The 17,204-nt window shown below is 38.3% G+C and overlaps 1 protein-coding gene across 1 annotated transcript in view; it reads left to right on the forward strand.

Annotated features, from left to right (window-relative positions):
- LOC136863040 (uncharacterized) overlaps positions 1 to 17,204 on the forward strand; it is a 361,925-nt gene that overhangs the window by 326,464 nt on the left and 18,257 nt on the right. The window contains exon 6 of the mRNA XM_067139358.2: positions 7,411 to 7,543. Within this exon, the coding sequence (XP_066995459.1) occupies positions 7,411 to 7,543 (133 nt within the window). The remainder of the gene's footprint in view (positions 1 to 7,410; positions 7,544 to 17,204) is intronic.

Below are 17,204 nucleotides of genomic sequence, written 5' to 3' on the forward strand. Positions count from 1 at the left end.
TTTCCGTTAGATTTAGAATAGAGGATTCTAGGCTACACTCCTCTCGATGGGAAATGAACTGTGAGTCAGAAGGGTAACAATTGTGTTTCAAAAGAACCTGCTTCTTTCGTTTTACTCCAAGGAGTAATTCACTTATCTACTCACTTTTAAACGAACACGTAGACATCGCAAATTACTTTTTCCATTTTGTTTCTTTTATTGTATAAAAATCTTTGAATGTCTCCCTTGAGTCTTGTAGTATGGCATAACAGTTTCATGGAAGAGGCGCTAGAGAGAATCTGAAATGTGCCCGGAATTCTAAATACTAAAACAGCATCAGAAATGATCATTCCTCCGCGGACATACATTTCCTGGCAATAAATAGCTGTATTTAATATGTAATATTAAACGATTATACCAGTAAGTAAAATATATTATCATTATTTTTCCGAAAGTATCTCCATTTCCCACCATTAGCCTTCAAAGATGTGAATTTTAAATCACTTATAGTGAGAATATCTGGAACAAAAGATGGGTGGGTCAATTCTTACTTTCGATGTATGTGCGTGGTTATACCCCTATACTCAGGACTTTACTCTATTCAATTCAGAAAAATTACAATATGGAGCCTTATGTCAGGTCAAGGGGCATCCATCCTCCCCAACAGCTCCGAAGGACCATGGCCTGCCAAGCGACCGCTGTTCAGCCCAAAGGCCTACAGATTACGAGGTGTCGTGTGGTCAGCACGACAGATCCTCTCGGCCGATATTCTTGGCTTTTTAGACCGGGGCCGCTATCTTACGGTCAGATAGCTCCTCAATGTTAATCGCGAAGGCTGAGTGAACTTCGAACCAGCCCTCAGATGCAGGTAAAATTCCCTGACATGGCCGGGAATCGAACCCGGGGCTTCCGGGTAAGAGGCAGGCACGCTACCCCTACACCGCGGGGCCGGCTCTTTCTTCCATCAACCGCATTAATACTGATAGCTCCCAATCGAATTCCGGTTTATTCGCGAAGTTGTTTCGAAGGCGTCCCTCGCCTGTCAAAAACGAGTGGGGCTACGTTACTCCCATAGCTCCGAGGCTTGCTTAAAACGTTCTAAGCGTGCTCGGTGATAATTCTGTGAAGCAAGATTCTATCCTTACTTACAAATTGTCCCAGTGAGGATCTCCCCCTAACGGGTTAGAGACCACGGTTCCATTCACATAGTCCAGCCGCCTGAGCACAAGGAGGGCCATGACTCAGAATATGTTCGAGATGCCCTCTCCCATTCCATAGCTACTGATATCTCTACTCTCAGGACCACTTACTAGGCCACTCAGCCGTTGCCTATGGTTCACGAACTAGGACGTGACTACAGTAACACACACCACGAGCAGAATAATAATAATAATAATAATAATAATAATAATAATAATAATAATAATAATAATAATAACTTAAAGTTTTTAGAGTCCGAAGGGTGACACAATTACTTCCTGGTTGCAGTTGTCGATAATCAGTGAAGAGGAGTCTGCCATCCTCAAATACGATCGACCTCGCTATGTTGGACTTAGAAGTTCTCTGCATTTGAAGTCAAACAGGAGAGAGTTGCAGATACTCAAATTATTTAACGTCACCTATATAAAATAGCTCCTCCCACGCCCCTTTATTTCTCACCAAAGTATAAGTATATATTTAGCGTGTGAAGTATTGCTTGATGCAACTCGTTAGAGACCATTACGGAGTAAGCATGTCTCGTGTAATCAAATTTAGTAAATGAGAAGAACAACGTTGATTATGACCAGTGAAATCCGCTGAAGCCAGGATTTGAACCATCCACCTTTGTTTCCAAGTGCTCTAACAGGATACGAGTTCCCATGTATGTAGTGCTGCAGACGCCATTATAAGGTTGCCAAATATACGCTTTCACTCGCCAATACGGCTTTTTCTCATTTTGTTCTGCGTACGGTGCGCCCTTCAAACCGCACCCTCAATGTTCCGTTTTTCAGAAAATGAATTCTCTGCTTTTAAATCTCGCGCTTTACACCATAGTACAGTTGGTTCTGTGCTCTTTGGGGTTCTGACCATGGTTCACCCATCGCTACCGGTTCCAATTACAAGTCAGAATGAGTAGGGTCAATGGTGACATACTACTGTTAGTTTGTAATGAAGAGTTTACACTAGTATATTATTTTTTAATAATTAATCTATACTTGATGTATTCTTTGCCAACGGCCGTAGCCGTGTTGAAACACCGGATCCCGTGTGATCTCCGAAGTTAAGCAACATTGGGCGTGGTCAGGAGTTGGATGGGTTGCCAAGCGCTGTTGGTGGGGGGTAAGGGAATGGAGGAGCGGAAAGGAACTGGCCACCCTACCGCACGTAAACTCCGGCTCAGGAACACCTCTGCGGAGGTTCGGACCTGCCTTCGGGTAGAATAACCCTTACCTACCTACTGATGTATTCTTTCACTCATTAAATGGCTGTGGTTTTTCGTTATAGCACTATAAAGTAAATAAATCGAAGTATTCCTTGTTTGTTATCCTGAAATCTGGCAATCCTATGCTAGAATGACAAGGGCACCCTACAACAAAGAGGGTGCCGTATTGTTAATGTGTCGTTTTATTAATGTGTATCTGTTTAACATAGCACTAAATCAGATAGTTTTCTGCGACGCTGGGACAGAAAGATTGGAAACGAAAGTGACTTAAAAAAACAGCCCTGCCATTTGTCTGTTGTGTAAGTGCGAAACTGTAGAAAACCATCTTCAAAGTTGTCAGTTACGGGGTTCGAAACTACCACCTTCCTAATGTAAGCTCACAGCCATCTCAACAGTACATCTATTGATTAGATTATTTTTCATATCAGTCTAAATATTATCCTTTTCTTCTTAGTCTTTCTCCCAATTTATTGCGGTCGACAAGATCAATCTAAAGATTATTCTTCTAAGTTAATGGTATTATTATTATTATTATTATTATTATTATTATTATTATTATTATTATTATTGTTATTATTATTATTATTATTATTATTATTATTATTATTGTTATTATTATTATTATTATTATTATTATTATTATTATTATCATCATTCATGTAAGCAGTGAGAATTTCTATCTGCAGTGGATACAAGTATCAATATTCATTCCGTAATTACCCCACAACTATGACCCAGATATGCAACTACCTACTATAGACCAGTCATTCCTCCTAATTAACTGCATATGACAAGAATTATTTCTGTACAATTTTTTGCCCTCTATCATATCTAAAGTTGATAACAAAATAATCCACTCTTGTTTGAATGCCTTAAAGGTGGAGAAATGGCTGGTTTTCAGTTGTATGCTTGGACCATAGTTTAGGAAAATTACAACAGCAATTGAGTTTAAATTATTCGCTCATTTTACACATACACGTAGCGTAAATCAGTGTTTACTTTTAAATAGTCTACCCTTATTTCATTGCTGACTATTTCATCCAAAACACCTTATCCGTAAAATTTACCATTCTTGTTTCATTTATGGGAGTGGGAGCTTGCAGTTATTTAATCCGTGTAATAAATGTCCAAATTAATTCAGTCTGTTAAATTAGTGTCTGTATTTGTAACCGCTTGTGTATAGGATTGGGTGGGAAGCGGTAATAATATTTAGAATATACCCTCAGAATTTCACTGGAATTCAAATGAAAAACTACGGAAAAACATTATACGGACGGCTGATGTTATTGGATATAATGCATTACTCTAGCAAGATCGGATAGCGAATGGACTAACGCATTTATTTCATAAGCTCATAATCACTTTTCAATCAAGGGAGAGATATTCAACCAATGAACCTACTACTAGCGTCACACAGTGCCCGTCTGGCCAACTCAAATGAGTTTTATTTTCTTGAATTGCAAATTAAACTGAAATATCTTCTATGTTACATGCCACGTTAACCCTATAAGGTGCATTCCTCGCGGATATCGCAAGACATAATTATACCATTATGGTTTGAAGAATGCCATCAGAACTTCACAATGATACGACAGGTGATGAGTTGCTCAGAATACTAAATAAATTTAGGAGAGAGAAGTGGCAGAGAACTACTGCAGAGATGGACTTCACATACTCTAGCCGTAAAGCCTTGAACCTCAAAAGAAAACTTGGTAGTGATCCTACCTCGAAAAACAGAAGTTTGCAAATGAACCCAAACACCATTGCCTCCAGACTGACATAAATATCTAAAGCGAAGGTGGATAAAGTACACACAAGCAACTAAGAAAGTGAAGATCACAGCCGACATCCCATCCGGAGTATTACCGCGACTTCAGTACTGAAGAGCTGGACAAACCCCTAGCCATGATAAATAGATAAATATCCTGGTCTTGTTGATATCTGTCATGAGATTATGAAGGCAACAGGGCCTATAACGAAACATTGCTGGTCAACATCTTCACTGAAATTTTACGAACTGGTAAATTACCTAAGTTGCTGAAACAGACTAAAGTAATTGCAGTCTTGAAACCGAGAAAATAAGGAACTGATGCGTCACATTTCGACCAATTTTACTCCTTAGTATAATCTACTAGATGTTAGAAAGAATGATACTAAACCGTATCCAGCAAGCAATTGAAAGGGCCATCCCAGTCGAACAAGGGGTTTTCAGAAAGAATTGTAGTTGTTTCGATCAGGAATTAACACTGCCAACAGAAATTGAAGTAAAATTACAGAAAATACTGCAGCAGCACCTTTTGTCGACCTTACATCAGCCTATGACACGATCTGGAGACAGGGACTGTTGCTCAAGTTTGTTCAAGTAATTTCTTGTCAGAAGATAGTATGCTTACTGAACAACATGTTATCTAACCACAACCCTGCATAATTTCTGAACGGAGAAATAACGGTTTACCTCAAGGATCGGTGTTAGCTCCCGTTCTATTCAATCTGTACATCCATGATCTGCCAAGATCAACTTCAAAGAAGATTCAGTTTGCAGAAGATCTAGCTTTAATCACTCAGGGTACGGATTTGGCGCGTTGTGAGGAAATACAATACTTACTGTGTAATAATTAGCTCTCCACAAATGGAGACTCCAGCCAAATCCAAGTAAAACAGAAGTGACACCACTACACCTGCATAATGTGGAAGGTAATCAAAAGCTTCATGTGGTTCTTAACAGAACTGAATTCTTCCATAACTTCTTCCCCAAATATCTGGACCGATCCTTGTCGTTCAAACAGCATTGCCTGAACCTACCAAAGCTGAATACAAGAGTAAATCTTCTGTATAAACTATCGGAGAGCAACTGGGGTGCAGATGTAAACACTCTTCGCACTGCTTCACTTTCTCTTGCATACTGAGCTGGTAAGTACTATGCTCCTGTGTGGAAAAACAAGATTGACGTGCAGCTCAATGAAGCCATTGGAGTCGCCGCCGGCACAGTGAGTTCCGCTCCTACTCAGTGGCTGTCTCTTCTAACACGCATTTCTCGTCCAGATCTGAGGAGAAAAGCAGTGAAAGCACAGTTGCTCAAGAAGATCCTAGCACATAGAAACTCACTTGTGCAACGCTTTACGAGATCCACCCAGCGACGCAGTAAAATTCCCAGAACCCACTCTGGATTAATCTAGTATATATGTACTTGAAATATTCAGCGGAACATCAGGATGGAGACAGCGAAGGAACAATGCCTAACCACCAACGCTTTTCTGATCAAGGACCATACGAAGAAAGTGTCAGGTTTCCATCTACCCGACACGAGTTGTCAAAACTCAACCGGATCAGAACAGACCATGGTAGGTGCCGGTATATAAAGAAAAAGTGGGGATAACGTGAAAATGATACGTGTGAGTGTGGTGCTGACGAGAAGACATTGCTTCGTATTGTTGAGAACTGTCCGCTTTCAGCCTTTAAGGATAGAAAAGAGGCTCTGCATGAAGTGGCACGAAGGGCAGTGGAGTGGATATCGAAGCTGAACGCTCCAGTTTAACTAGCTAGGTATTTCTGAAAATATTTTTCCTCGAACATCCAAATCCTGTGTCCAGTCAATCGACCGGGTCAAGAACTGAATGAATGAATCCCTCATATAACGGCGAGGATAGGAATTGTGCCGGCTGCCGAAGCCTGTCGCACTCCTCTGGGGCAATAATTAACGACTGACAGATGAAATGAAATGATATTGGAGAGTGTTTCTGGAATGAAAGATGACAGGTAAAACTGGAGTACCCGGAGAAAAACCTGTCCCGCCTCCGCTTTGTCCAGCACAAACCTTACATGGAGTGACCGGGATTTGAACCACGGAACCCAGCGGTGAGAAATCTGCGAACTGCCGCCTGAGCCACGGAGGCACTATATTTTTCCTTATATTTATATTTATCGTATATTATTATATGATTATGCCTTCAAATGCCTCACGATAATAATAATAATAATAATAATAATAATAATAATAATAATAATAATAATAATAATAATAATAATAATAATAATAATAATTTCAAAATCCTTCCAAGAAATGACTAGGTTACGAAACATATTGTACCTGTCATACTCTTGCCATGCTCCTCCTACGGAATTTCTAAATTTAAAATAAAGGAACAATATGCGTATATGTGATACTGAGTCGTCTGCCCAAAGGCTGGTTGCATCCTCAACAGTCCATATTCAGCTGTCATAAGTAGCGTAGGTGTCACCGAAGAGGCGTACTAGGGAAATGACGAGTGAGGTAATTTCTCGTTGGTTTCGTCACAAGGATCAACATTGTTTAGGAAATTTATAAGCCTAAGTTAAATTGAGAAACCGTAAAGAGATGGCCAAGTTGTTAAGGTAATGGTGATATAAGGCGTGTTTCTTTTCCGGAAAATATATCTGGTATTTGAGCAATAAATCTGCCAATTTCTTAAATATGTGGTGTAATGTGTAGTGATCTGTCAAACAAGTCTTTGTAGTATCGGTTTCCTTCAGAGATCTATCCTTGTATTACTCGTAACATCTACGATTAGGTTTTACAATAAGAACATGTGATTTTTCTCCCGAACGACTAAAACATGTTTAGAAGTACTATAAATACATGTCTTAGTAAATGGCGTTAACATCAGTTAGATCGCTTAAATACAAAGACTATATTGGTGTTTCAGATTATTTAAATGGTTTCAGACACTCCACATGACCTCAAGCATATTCTCAATTTGTATAACCATGAAGAATTTCCTTTGAAAATTGTGAATTCAAAAGTAGAAACACAGCTGTGCTGCATAATTTGGCCATCTTTCTATGTATTTCTTGAGAAGAAGGGGTTGGCTACGTCCAAGTCATATTCATCATCATCACCATCATGTGTGTGTCTGTGTTTGTAGCTAGTCGGTGTTGTGTTCGTGTAATGACTAGTGTCGAACCCACGCACGAGCTCGACCACATCATGTGTTCTCTCACAGGAGCTTCAGCTCCGTGTCCCTGTGTTGCAGCAACATGCAGCGCTGATAGGAGGCCCGAATGCTACCTCCTGTCCCATCTGCCACAAGCTGTTCCTGGGCGGCGAGGCTCTCATGGAGCACATGAAACACACCCATAAAGATCCTAATGCTTCTGGAGTGGCAAGTAAGTTCCCAGCATTTGATATTATGTCGTCTAACAAGTTGTTCATTTACAAGTATATAGGCAAATCAGTCCTTCTTTCATAATAATAATAATAATCTGTAATTTTTACTATTTTAGAATGTCTGAATAAGTAATATAGTACGTCAGAAAAATGTATTCTCATTTTATTATTATTATTATTATTATTATTATTATTATTATTATTATTATTATTATTATGGATAGCTTCTGTAATCTTCACTAGCTTAGAAAGTCTGTATAAGTAATATAGTACGTCAGAAAAATAGACTTATTCTCATTTTATTGATACTTGTTGAATGGACAAATACTGTTTAGTATGAAATTTAAAAATAAACTGAATTCAAATTTCATTTTAAAGCTATTTTTCTGGTAAATACAGCGTCCTGATTATGTCAAAAATACTCTAAGTATAGTTTTAGCATTTTGAACTTATGATTGTTACGATAATAATATTTACATTATATAGCCGTTTATACTTGCTCTTGGCTCTATGAAAATAGCTCTCACCTAGCATATATTATCAATGTTTGTTATTGGAAAGAATTAAGTATTTGGCCATTCAATGCTGAAGATATGATCCGTGGATTCGATGGAATGTGTTACCACACATGTGTGTTTCCACATTATTAAACATGTATATCATATAATCTCGAAATGTATTTCTTTACAATGACTTAAAAGTTAGAAAAGTGCTGTGTCCCCCTAAAGGACGGTGGGTTTATTCGTGTCTCGGTGGTGATGGTGCATGATATATTGATTAGCTGAAGAAATTGCAGTTGCTTCCAAGTATTCATATTTGATTTACGTACAGCAGTAAAGGGAACGTCAGCGCCCATGACTGAGAGAAATCCGGTGGGTGAGAAGTTCTTAGAGTTTTTTGTTCAAATAGATCATACTTTAACAACATATGACGACATAAAAATACGGCTGTGTAGAAAAGGATGTTCTTGTGTTCTTGTTAATTTTTGAGAGTAAGTCAGTCGCTTTAGTTTCTTTGAGACCAATAGTTGGTTCAAGAATAATTCTTCATATTCTTGAGCAGGTAACGTGTGTTACAAATGTGGAACTTCCCTTGCTGAAATTCCGAAGTAACTATCCCAACAGTTTCGGACTAGAATTCATCAAATTGATACAGCCGTTTCCCATGGTCTGTGCTGTTATTATCCTCAACACTACTTCGTACTTGTTGAAACGAAAATTATAAGTTCCACTCGGAATACTTCAATTCATAAGAATTACAACACAGTATTAACAATACTTAACTCGAAAATTCTATCTCAAATCGGGAAGCGTCTTGAAGTAAATCCATTAATTATGTCGATTTCTATTTCGTGTTCTGTGGGGCTTACTTTACAAGAAATTGGAAAGATTTCACCAGTAAAGTTAATTGTACTCATATCTTATGTTTAATGATTTCAGAACTATTGTCGGAGTCATGGTGGCTCAGTGGCTCAGCTACTGGCCTCTCACCAAGGTGGCCGTGGTTCGATTCCCGGCGTTCCTGTGGCTCAGCGATCTAAATCTACGTGCAAGACTCACTGCTATAAAGTAATGTATTTAGGATAGCGTCAATCGGTGTGGCCAGAGCGGTGCTTGGAATATGCGTACTGTAGTTGGTAGAGCAATTTCGTACGGCAATAGCTAGATTTAATTTTGAGCAGACTACTAGTTTCGATATTGCATGTTGTTTGAAACAACTTACGCAGAAGCTTGCTATATTCAATAAGGTCAGGTTAAAATCAGTTACAGTACAAACTAAATGGCCGAACGGGCTAAAAGCTAATATAGTCCATGTCATCTCGGGAATTTTACATTTCTTTCATTAGATTACTTATTTTTTCCTAGAGATAAAGGAAAATAGTGAATTCTTTTACGTGCTGAAATACAGCTGATTGAGAACTTGAGTATTGTTGAATGTTTTATTTTGTCATCTATCTTGTGCGAAAAATCTGGGATAAAACCTTCCTTCCAGATTTATCATCGTGTTATTTAGCTACATTGTGTTCGACTCTTCTGCAGCCCGTGGGAATTAAGCTCGACCTGTGAGTATAAAGCCCAAGATATATTAAAGGTTAGTATGTCATGTTTATTTCACTGATAGAGATCTACCTTATAATATAACTGGGTTCTATTCCACCAGCTTTCAACTATGGTTAACAGGTCGAAAGTTCATATTCGGGCGGAATTCAAGAAAATGTGAATGAATATTCAGCCTGATGAGCTCCTATCCAATTGAACACGCAATTGAGAGGCGCATGAAGGTCAGTATGAAGCCTGCATTACAAATTTCAACTGAAAGAAGTATTACAAGAACTGTTAGTGGATTTAAGATAAGTGCCGTTATAACTTCGGGAACAAGAAACAGACAATCAGAACAGTAATCCTCAAATCACTGAACAGGTGAGCAGGTTTTTGGCAATTTCTGGCAGACATGGAGAAACTGAATGAAAGTGACTTAACGTGAGGAATAATGAAGCATAGTGGGTGACTACCATGGCTGATGATGATAAGGAGGAGTTGAAGAGGAAGAAGATTATGTTTACTTGTTCTACGTTTCTGATCGTGATAAATCTTCTCCCAGAACATGGTGATTGTTGTTTTCAGAACCAAAACAACAATATTATCGGCTTCACACGGTGATTTTCTTCACAGTATTCTATCCAAAACAAATAAATAATTGAAGTTGTGATCATTTTGGAGGCTAGATATTTTCTGGCATCAGTCTTATGAACTTGTAAACGGAGTTTGACAACCTTAACTATTACAGCGACAGGCGATATATCGACGGCTTACTTCTAAAACCTCGTATGTCCCAATGCTCTTCCTACCCATCATATTCCTTAAGACTGGTCACGCCTCCCAGCCACATATTTATATGCAGTCCATTAGAATAATTTTCGTTGTGTTCATTTTCCTATGATACTGTGTAAAGGAAACTGGATCTTGCCATACCGTATTGTATGGATGTTGTTTGCATGGCGAATTTACGCACTCCTACAGTATAATGTAAGTTATTTAAGGTTCATTTTCCTTTACACGTTAGCATAGAAAAATGAACACAACGAACAATTGTTCTGATGGACTGCACATCTATACGTGGCTGGGAGGCGTGACCAGCCTTAAGGATAATAATGGATAGGAAGAGCATTGAGACATACGAGGTTTTAGATGTAAGCCGTCGATATGCAGGATCAATTTACAATTTGCTTTACGACGCACCGACACAGGTAGGTCTTATGGCGACGATGGGGTAGGAAAGGGCTAGCAGTAGGAAGGAAGCTATCGTGGCCTTAATTAAGGTACAGCCCCATCATTTGCCTGCTGTGAAAATGGGAATTCATGGTAAAACACCTTCAGGGCTGCCGACAGTGGGGTTCGAACCCACTATCTGCCGAATGCAAGCTAATAGCTACGTGACCAAACCACGCAGCCACTTGTGCGGTGTATATGGAGGATTGGGGACTATTTCAACCGTATCCTGGCATGAATATGAAAAATTCCAAGGGACGCTACAGTGAGGCTGGCTAACGAAAGTTACCGTAACCTGGAATCAAAACACCCTACAAATTTGGCTTCCCAGTCGTATTACGCAGAGTGTCTCAGCACGATCTGCTACGAAGATGGGTAAACAGTAACATTTCACCGTTTATTTTGTAGTTTCTGGATATCAAGCAGTTGTTATTGTTGTTGTTGTTGCCCCAGTCTGATGCTAGCAATATTGTGTTCTTTTCATTTCAAATTACATACAGCTTGTTGGAGTTCTTCTTTCACGCAGACCTTCTGGAAGCCTGCGCTACGTATTCGGTGGCTGGAGTACGTTAAGTTTGATTTATGAAGTGTATAGGTGGATAATTTTAGGAATAAAAGTTAAGTCATGACAATCACTAGCGACTCATCAAGGTGCTCGTGGTTCGAAATCTGGTCAATGTAAGTGAGATTTGTCAAAGTGATATACCACGTCCTAGTCGTTCGGATTCCCTATCAAACTGTAAACCCCTTAATCTATGACATAAGATCAATAGTCACATAAAGAAAAATTATTCGGTGCCCCAGGACAATGCAGAAGGCATATTTTCAGGTTTTGTGGAACGAGAGAAGAAAATCCGGGAGGAAACCACACTCAGGGTAGTCGCCGAAAGCTTCCGTGACGCGAAATCTATCCACCGAAGTATACAGCTCTAATGATTTGATTTACATTTTATGCGGGCCTTTCGAATGCCTAGAAGTAAAGAAGCTGTGCTAGACGGATAGAGCATGTGGACGCTAGTGGCCTCTGTGATCGCCTAAAGTACTTGCAATCATTTGGTTATAATTCTGCATAGCAGAGGGCAGCACATGGTAGCTCTCTTGCTCCCTAAGTTATTTATAGACCGCTCTAGCTTAAGAGCGTGTGTTGATAATCGTAAGAGTAATGTTAATGAGCCCACCTTTTAGGATAACATAGTATTTTTTATTACAGTCAGAAAATAAAAGCAACGTTTGTAAAGATTTATTCCAACAACTGGAACAGATGAGAGGATAATCTGCTTACGATTTACTGTTAAATTATGGGGAGTCGGAAAACTGTTACGTTTAATAATTGGCAGATTCACAGCAATGTATGTAGAGTGCTCACTACTCCAAAAACTATTTGAAGACCAGTTCCCGTTATTCAGGAGTGTCTGAAACAGTTCTTGTTCGTTTCTCTCCTCCGCTGCTATGGCTAAGGACACAGTTCATTTCGGGGTAGAACGTAATTTTTCTCCTCCTTCCTTTACTACCTGATAGGTAGTGCCACACCATCCCATCATTGACCAGGCCTGGAGTTTTTTAACTGGAAAATCTCATGAATTCTGTTGTTTCTTTATAATGAAGTTTAATTGTCTATACTGAAATATTTCCATAACGGTATTATTGCTCGTTTTATTTCAATTTTTTAAAGAAAATTTGTTAATTTACAACTAGCCGATGTTTGATCCGTACGATCCTCCAGAGAAGAGGAAAACTGCCGACTTTCAAGCTTTCAATTAGCTTAACGTCTTCTATTCCAAAAACTTGAATATCCTGTGTAATTCTAAGCTCATAAAACCTTTTTTAAATCAATACATTTTTAAACGAAAAATTATCATATCCAGTTCATATGGATCAGAATATTATTATATACATCAGTCAAAACGAAATATTCACCGGTAATCCAAAATTATCAATAAGATAGACATACTAATAAACCATATTCTCTAACAACCCCTACAAGTGGACAATTCTTGGATGAGTGACGGCATGGTAATGGTGGTTGAAATTGTAGAAAGTAACTCTCCAAGATATCATAGTTAAAGTACTGCTCTGAAATCCTTCCTCGGGGGACTAATTCGGATCCTCGGATCAGATAGTGATATTCCTTACAACTGCAGCGCTCTAAAACTTCGTACTGTATAAAGATGATACCACTCGGATCTCAAAGAATATCCAAACCACCCATTGGCTTGTTAGGAAAATCATCATTGCCTCAGGGACATTCAATTGAAAAAAAACAGTGGCAAGTAAGGCAGTTTGCAAATTATTGTCCACCAAGAAAATAAAGTATCAACTGCTGATGGACAATCAAACGAATTATACGTAACAACATTGCGGCTTATGACAGCTGTTCTCATGCATGTATTTACAATAATGAGAAAAGGCTTGTTTTGTGTAATTCTATATACAAGTCCGTGAATAACAGTTAAAAAATTCGTAGCCGCTCGCCGAACATGCATAAATTAAACTAGAACAACGCAGCCATCCACTTGCACTCTTCAGAAGCGAAATTCCTTACGATTAGCAAGCATTGCCAATCTCGTGTTCAGTAGGTACACGATGAAGCCTCTCATCGTAGCTTTCCACCCACTGTGAACGTGTTCAGTTTCCAGCTCTATGAATTTAAAGGATGGAAAGAAAACGAGCCTGTTTCGAGAACACAACTGAGACGTGGATAAGGAAAACTTAACTTTGGACCATCCTATACGTATATTTTCGTGATCCGCCACATTATATCAGGGCAAATGATGAAAAATTGTGTAGTATGTTAACCATAGTAGCTTCCCTCACAATCCTAGCTCCATTTAATTAGAAATTTTCACACTTTTGAAGGGTCATTCCGTGCTGAGTGGAAGAATGTTAATATGCCAATTATTCATAGAAAATGCATTGTGCTTATACATTTTCGGGTGTCATAATCGACTGCGTGTGCATTAAGTTACCTATATTCAAAATTTAAAATAGAAAGCATAATACAAGACACGCTGAGAAGCCAAGACTACTGACCGACTGCTGCCAGTAATAAGTGTCACGCTATGGCTGATGCGAATCCTATTGCTACTAGTGTCGATTTCGCAGCCATGATTTGGTAAATTCTGGCAAGTACAGAGAACCATGGGATCTACATTTCCAGTTTGTTGGGGTATAGGAGATTAATGAACGAATGTGCATTAGGAACTAAGGGAACAGCAAGTTCGTATCCTAGACTGTGTGGCCCAAAGTTTGCTATGCCGTGGCTTGCTGATACCGTGTGCAGTTTTTGAATGACGATGATGATGATGATGTGATGAGTATTGCTGTTTTAAGAGATTATAAAGTTCGAGGTTATCAGTCCTATAATGGGATGAAATTAGCTTACGCAGTGGGAAGGAACCAATCCTTGTGATGCTGTTAGAGGTCGATGATTCAAGAAGTAATTAACAGGGATTTTCATCGGAATTAGGGCTTGTCTCAAACTTTAAATAGGCCTACTCACCTATTTCAACCAGTTATTTCGTATGTTATGTATTTTGGCAATCTCTGTTAATTATTCAGCCTCAGGGATGCGCATTCTATTAAGCAAAGCAATACTGAGACAACATCTTATCATTTGCTTGACTTACTCGGGAGCCGAACACAAATTTTCGCTGTTGCTTATCTGGCACGTGTGCTAATGAGTATATGTATATAACATTCTGTCTTAACTGATATATTTTTTAAAATCATCTGACGCTTATGATCATGAATGGCTAAGATGATTCGACAGAAAATTAACGTAGGCCTAGTTCAAGTGACGACACAAACTACATTCGATCCGCCTGGCTTTATAAAGCCTCACAAATTGACCCTAAGTCACGCCTCCCGTCTTTGTTGTGTTTTGTCTCGTTAAATTGAATCCCGAATGCTACTTGTTTGCAAATAGCTTGCAATCATAATTTCTTAAATATTTTATTGTAGAATGAAGAATTTGAACCGAATGGTCTATATTGCCCCTCGTTGACGATACTCATGTGTACAGACGGTTTCAAAATTAAACCACCTTGTTCTGGTGTAGACTACATCACCCATGTAATATGAAAATAGCGACGTCCGATCTTTGTTTGTCATTCTCGGTCAAGAGACTGCTTTACGAATTAGTGTAAATTGAAATAAGAAGTGAATGAAATCCCTTTTCCACTTCTACGTCCAAGTAACTGCTCCATAAAGTTAACGAATACCGATATACTGCCCGTTCAGAAATTTCATGTTCTGTAAACATGACTAATGATTCCTTTAAGAAAGCAGGGAATAAGACGAGGTAGTCTCAAAACTTGTTGAATCCACACTCAGTGTTCCCACTAATAGTTATGAGCTTCCTCTTTCAGAGATGTACACCTCACTAGACCAATTATAGCTCTCTAATAGATTTCACCTGTTGTTATTATAACATCGTGCCCATTACTGTCTTACTGTGGTATCTCATTTTGTGTCCGTATTTTTCTAACAATGACACGCCCACATTCTAAGTTTCAAAACTTGCTTAATTCTCTAATCTGTGAGGAAGGGGATGATGTTTCCTTAGAGTGCAATCGTTTCGTTACCCGCTTAGCGCCTATCCCTTTTCAAAGCCAACGCGTATTGGTGGAGTTTAATGACAGTTAGTTAAGGAACTAAACCAATCTACCAACCAACCAACTAACCAATGGGTTTAATGGTAAGTATACTTTAAATGGCATTACTTTGAAAAATTTTAAATCATGCATATTTGCCGTCGTTTGACAGCACAGATATGCCGCCATTTGTGTTACAGATAACTTGAAATTAAGTTCTATACTTCAAATCTTAACCATTCCATCGAATCCGAAGATCGATCATATTGGTATAAAATAAATTTGTAGTGAGCAAAATTGAGATTCTGATTGCCTTTTTTCTGTTATTCATGTTCATCAAGTCAATAATGTAAAATGTGTTGAAATTTTACCCCATTACTGAAATATTATATTATATTATATTATATTATATTATATTATATTATATTATATTATATTATATTATATTATATTATATTATATTATATTATATTATATTATATTATATTATATTATATTCAAGGGCACAAGGAACTGGTGTGATTTCAGCAATAACATCTAGAAAGAAGATGTCAGCTGAAGCCAACAAGCTGGCGAATGCTTGTTTGTGCTCAAGACAAGTTTAGTTTATTGGTTAGATAAGAGAAATGCACAACTTATCCCTAAGGTAAATGTGTATCCACCAATCCAACATGACTTTATTACTATAAATATAGGCCTATGATCTGACACTCACTGAGAGATTGGTCTATGTCAGAGTTACCTGTAACTGAAAATATTATGAAGTGTCTGTTTAATTGGGAAGTTTTTTTAAACTCATGTTAATATGTGTGCTATAATTTGCCAGTTGAAGGCACATATTTTAAACTATTTATGAGAATTATTATTTCCAGAACACATAGTTAAGTTGGTTTCCCTTGTAAAGAAACAACATAACAATATTTCAATGCATTTTTTATATAAGGTGGTCTGTATCCTTAATTTTTGCTAGTTCAGATAAGCAGACATATTTAAAAATACATCATTTTAAAATCAGACAGGTATTTAGTCAGTTTGTCTGTGTTCCCTTTATTTCAACGTCTACTCGATCACTTTCCCGCCATTCCTTATGGCGAAAGTGATTTACGAATAATAATAATAATAATAATAATAATAATAATAATAATAATAATAATAATAATAATAATAATAATAACTAACGGGAAAGCCCCCGTGGCTCAGGAGGCAGTGCGCCGGTCTCTCGCCTCTGAGTTCCGTGGTTCAAATGCCGGTCACTCTATGTGAGATTTGTGCTGGACAAAGAGGAGGCAGGACAGGTTTTTCTCCGGGAGTCCGGTTTTCCCTGTCATCTTTCATTCCAGCAACACTCTCCAATATTATTTCATCTATCAGTCATTAATCATTGCCCCAGTGGAGTGTGACAGGTTTCGGCAGCCGGCACAGCTTCTATCCTCGTCGCTAGATGGGGGCTTCATTTATTCATTCCATTCCTGACCCAGCTGGAACTGGAAACAGTCTATGGATTTTCATTTTCAACAGCTAAAAGATGATGGGTATGGAGTACGTGGAAATCTAAAATATTTTATTCATGAAGACTTTACTTCACAAGCCACACTAAAATCAGCAACTCAAGATTGAAAATGTTCTGGCATAGCCCACTCTCTCACCTCAGTTACTGTAAATTTGAAACACGTATCTGATTCATTTTTGTCTACTTTCTCATTTCGTTTGTTCTATGAAGGAACGGCCATTTTAAGAGGTTAGGTAGATGTGCATTTACCTTTGAGGCAAATGATGTATTATTTTCGCCACTTGGGCAA

The sequence above is a fragment of the Anabrus simplex genome, chromosome 2 (genome assembly GCF_040414725.1).
Source record: "Anabrus simplex isolate iqAnaSimp1 chromosome 2, ASM4041472v1, whole genome shotgun sequence".
Lineage (NCBI taxonomy): Eukaryota > Metazoa > Arthropoda > Insecta > Orthoptera > Tettigoniidae > Anabrus > Anabrus simplex.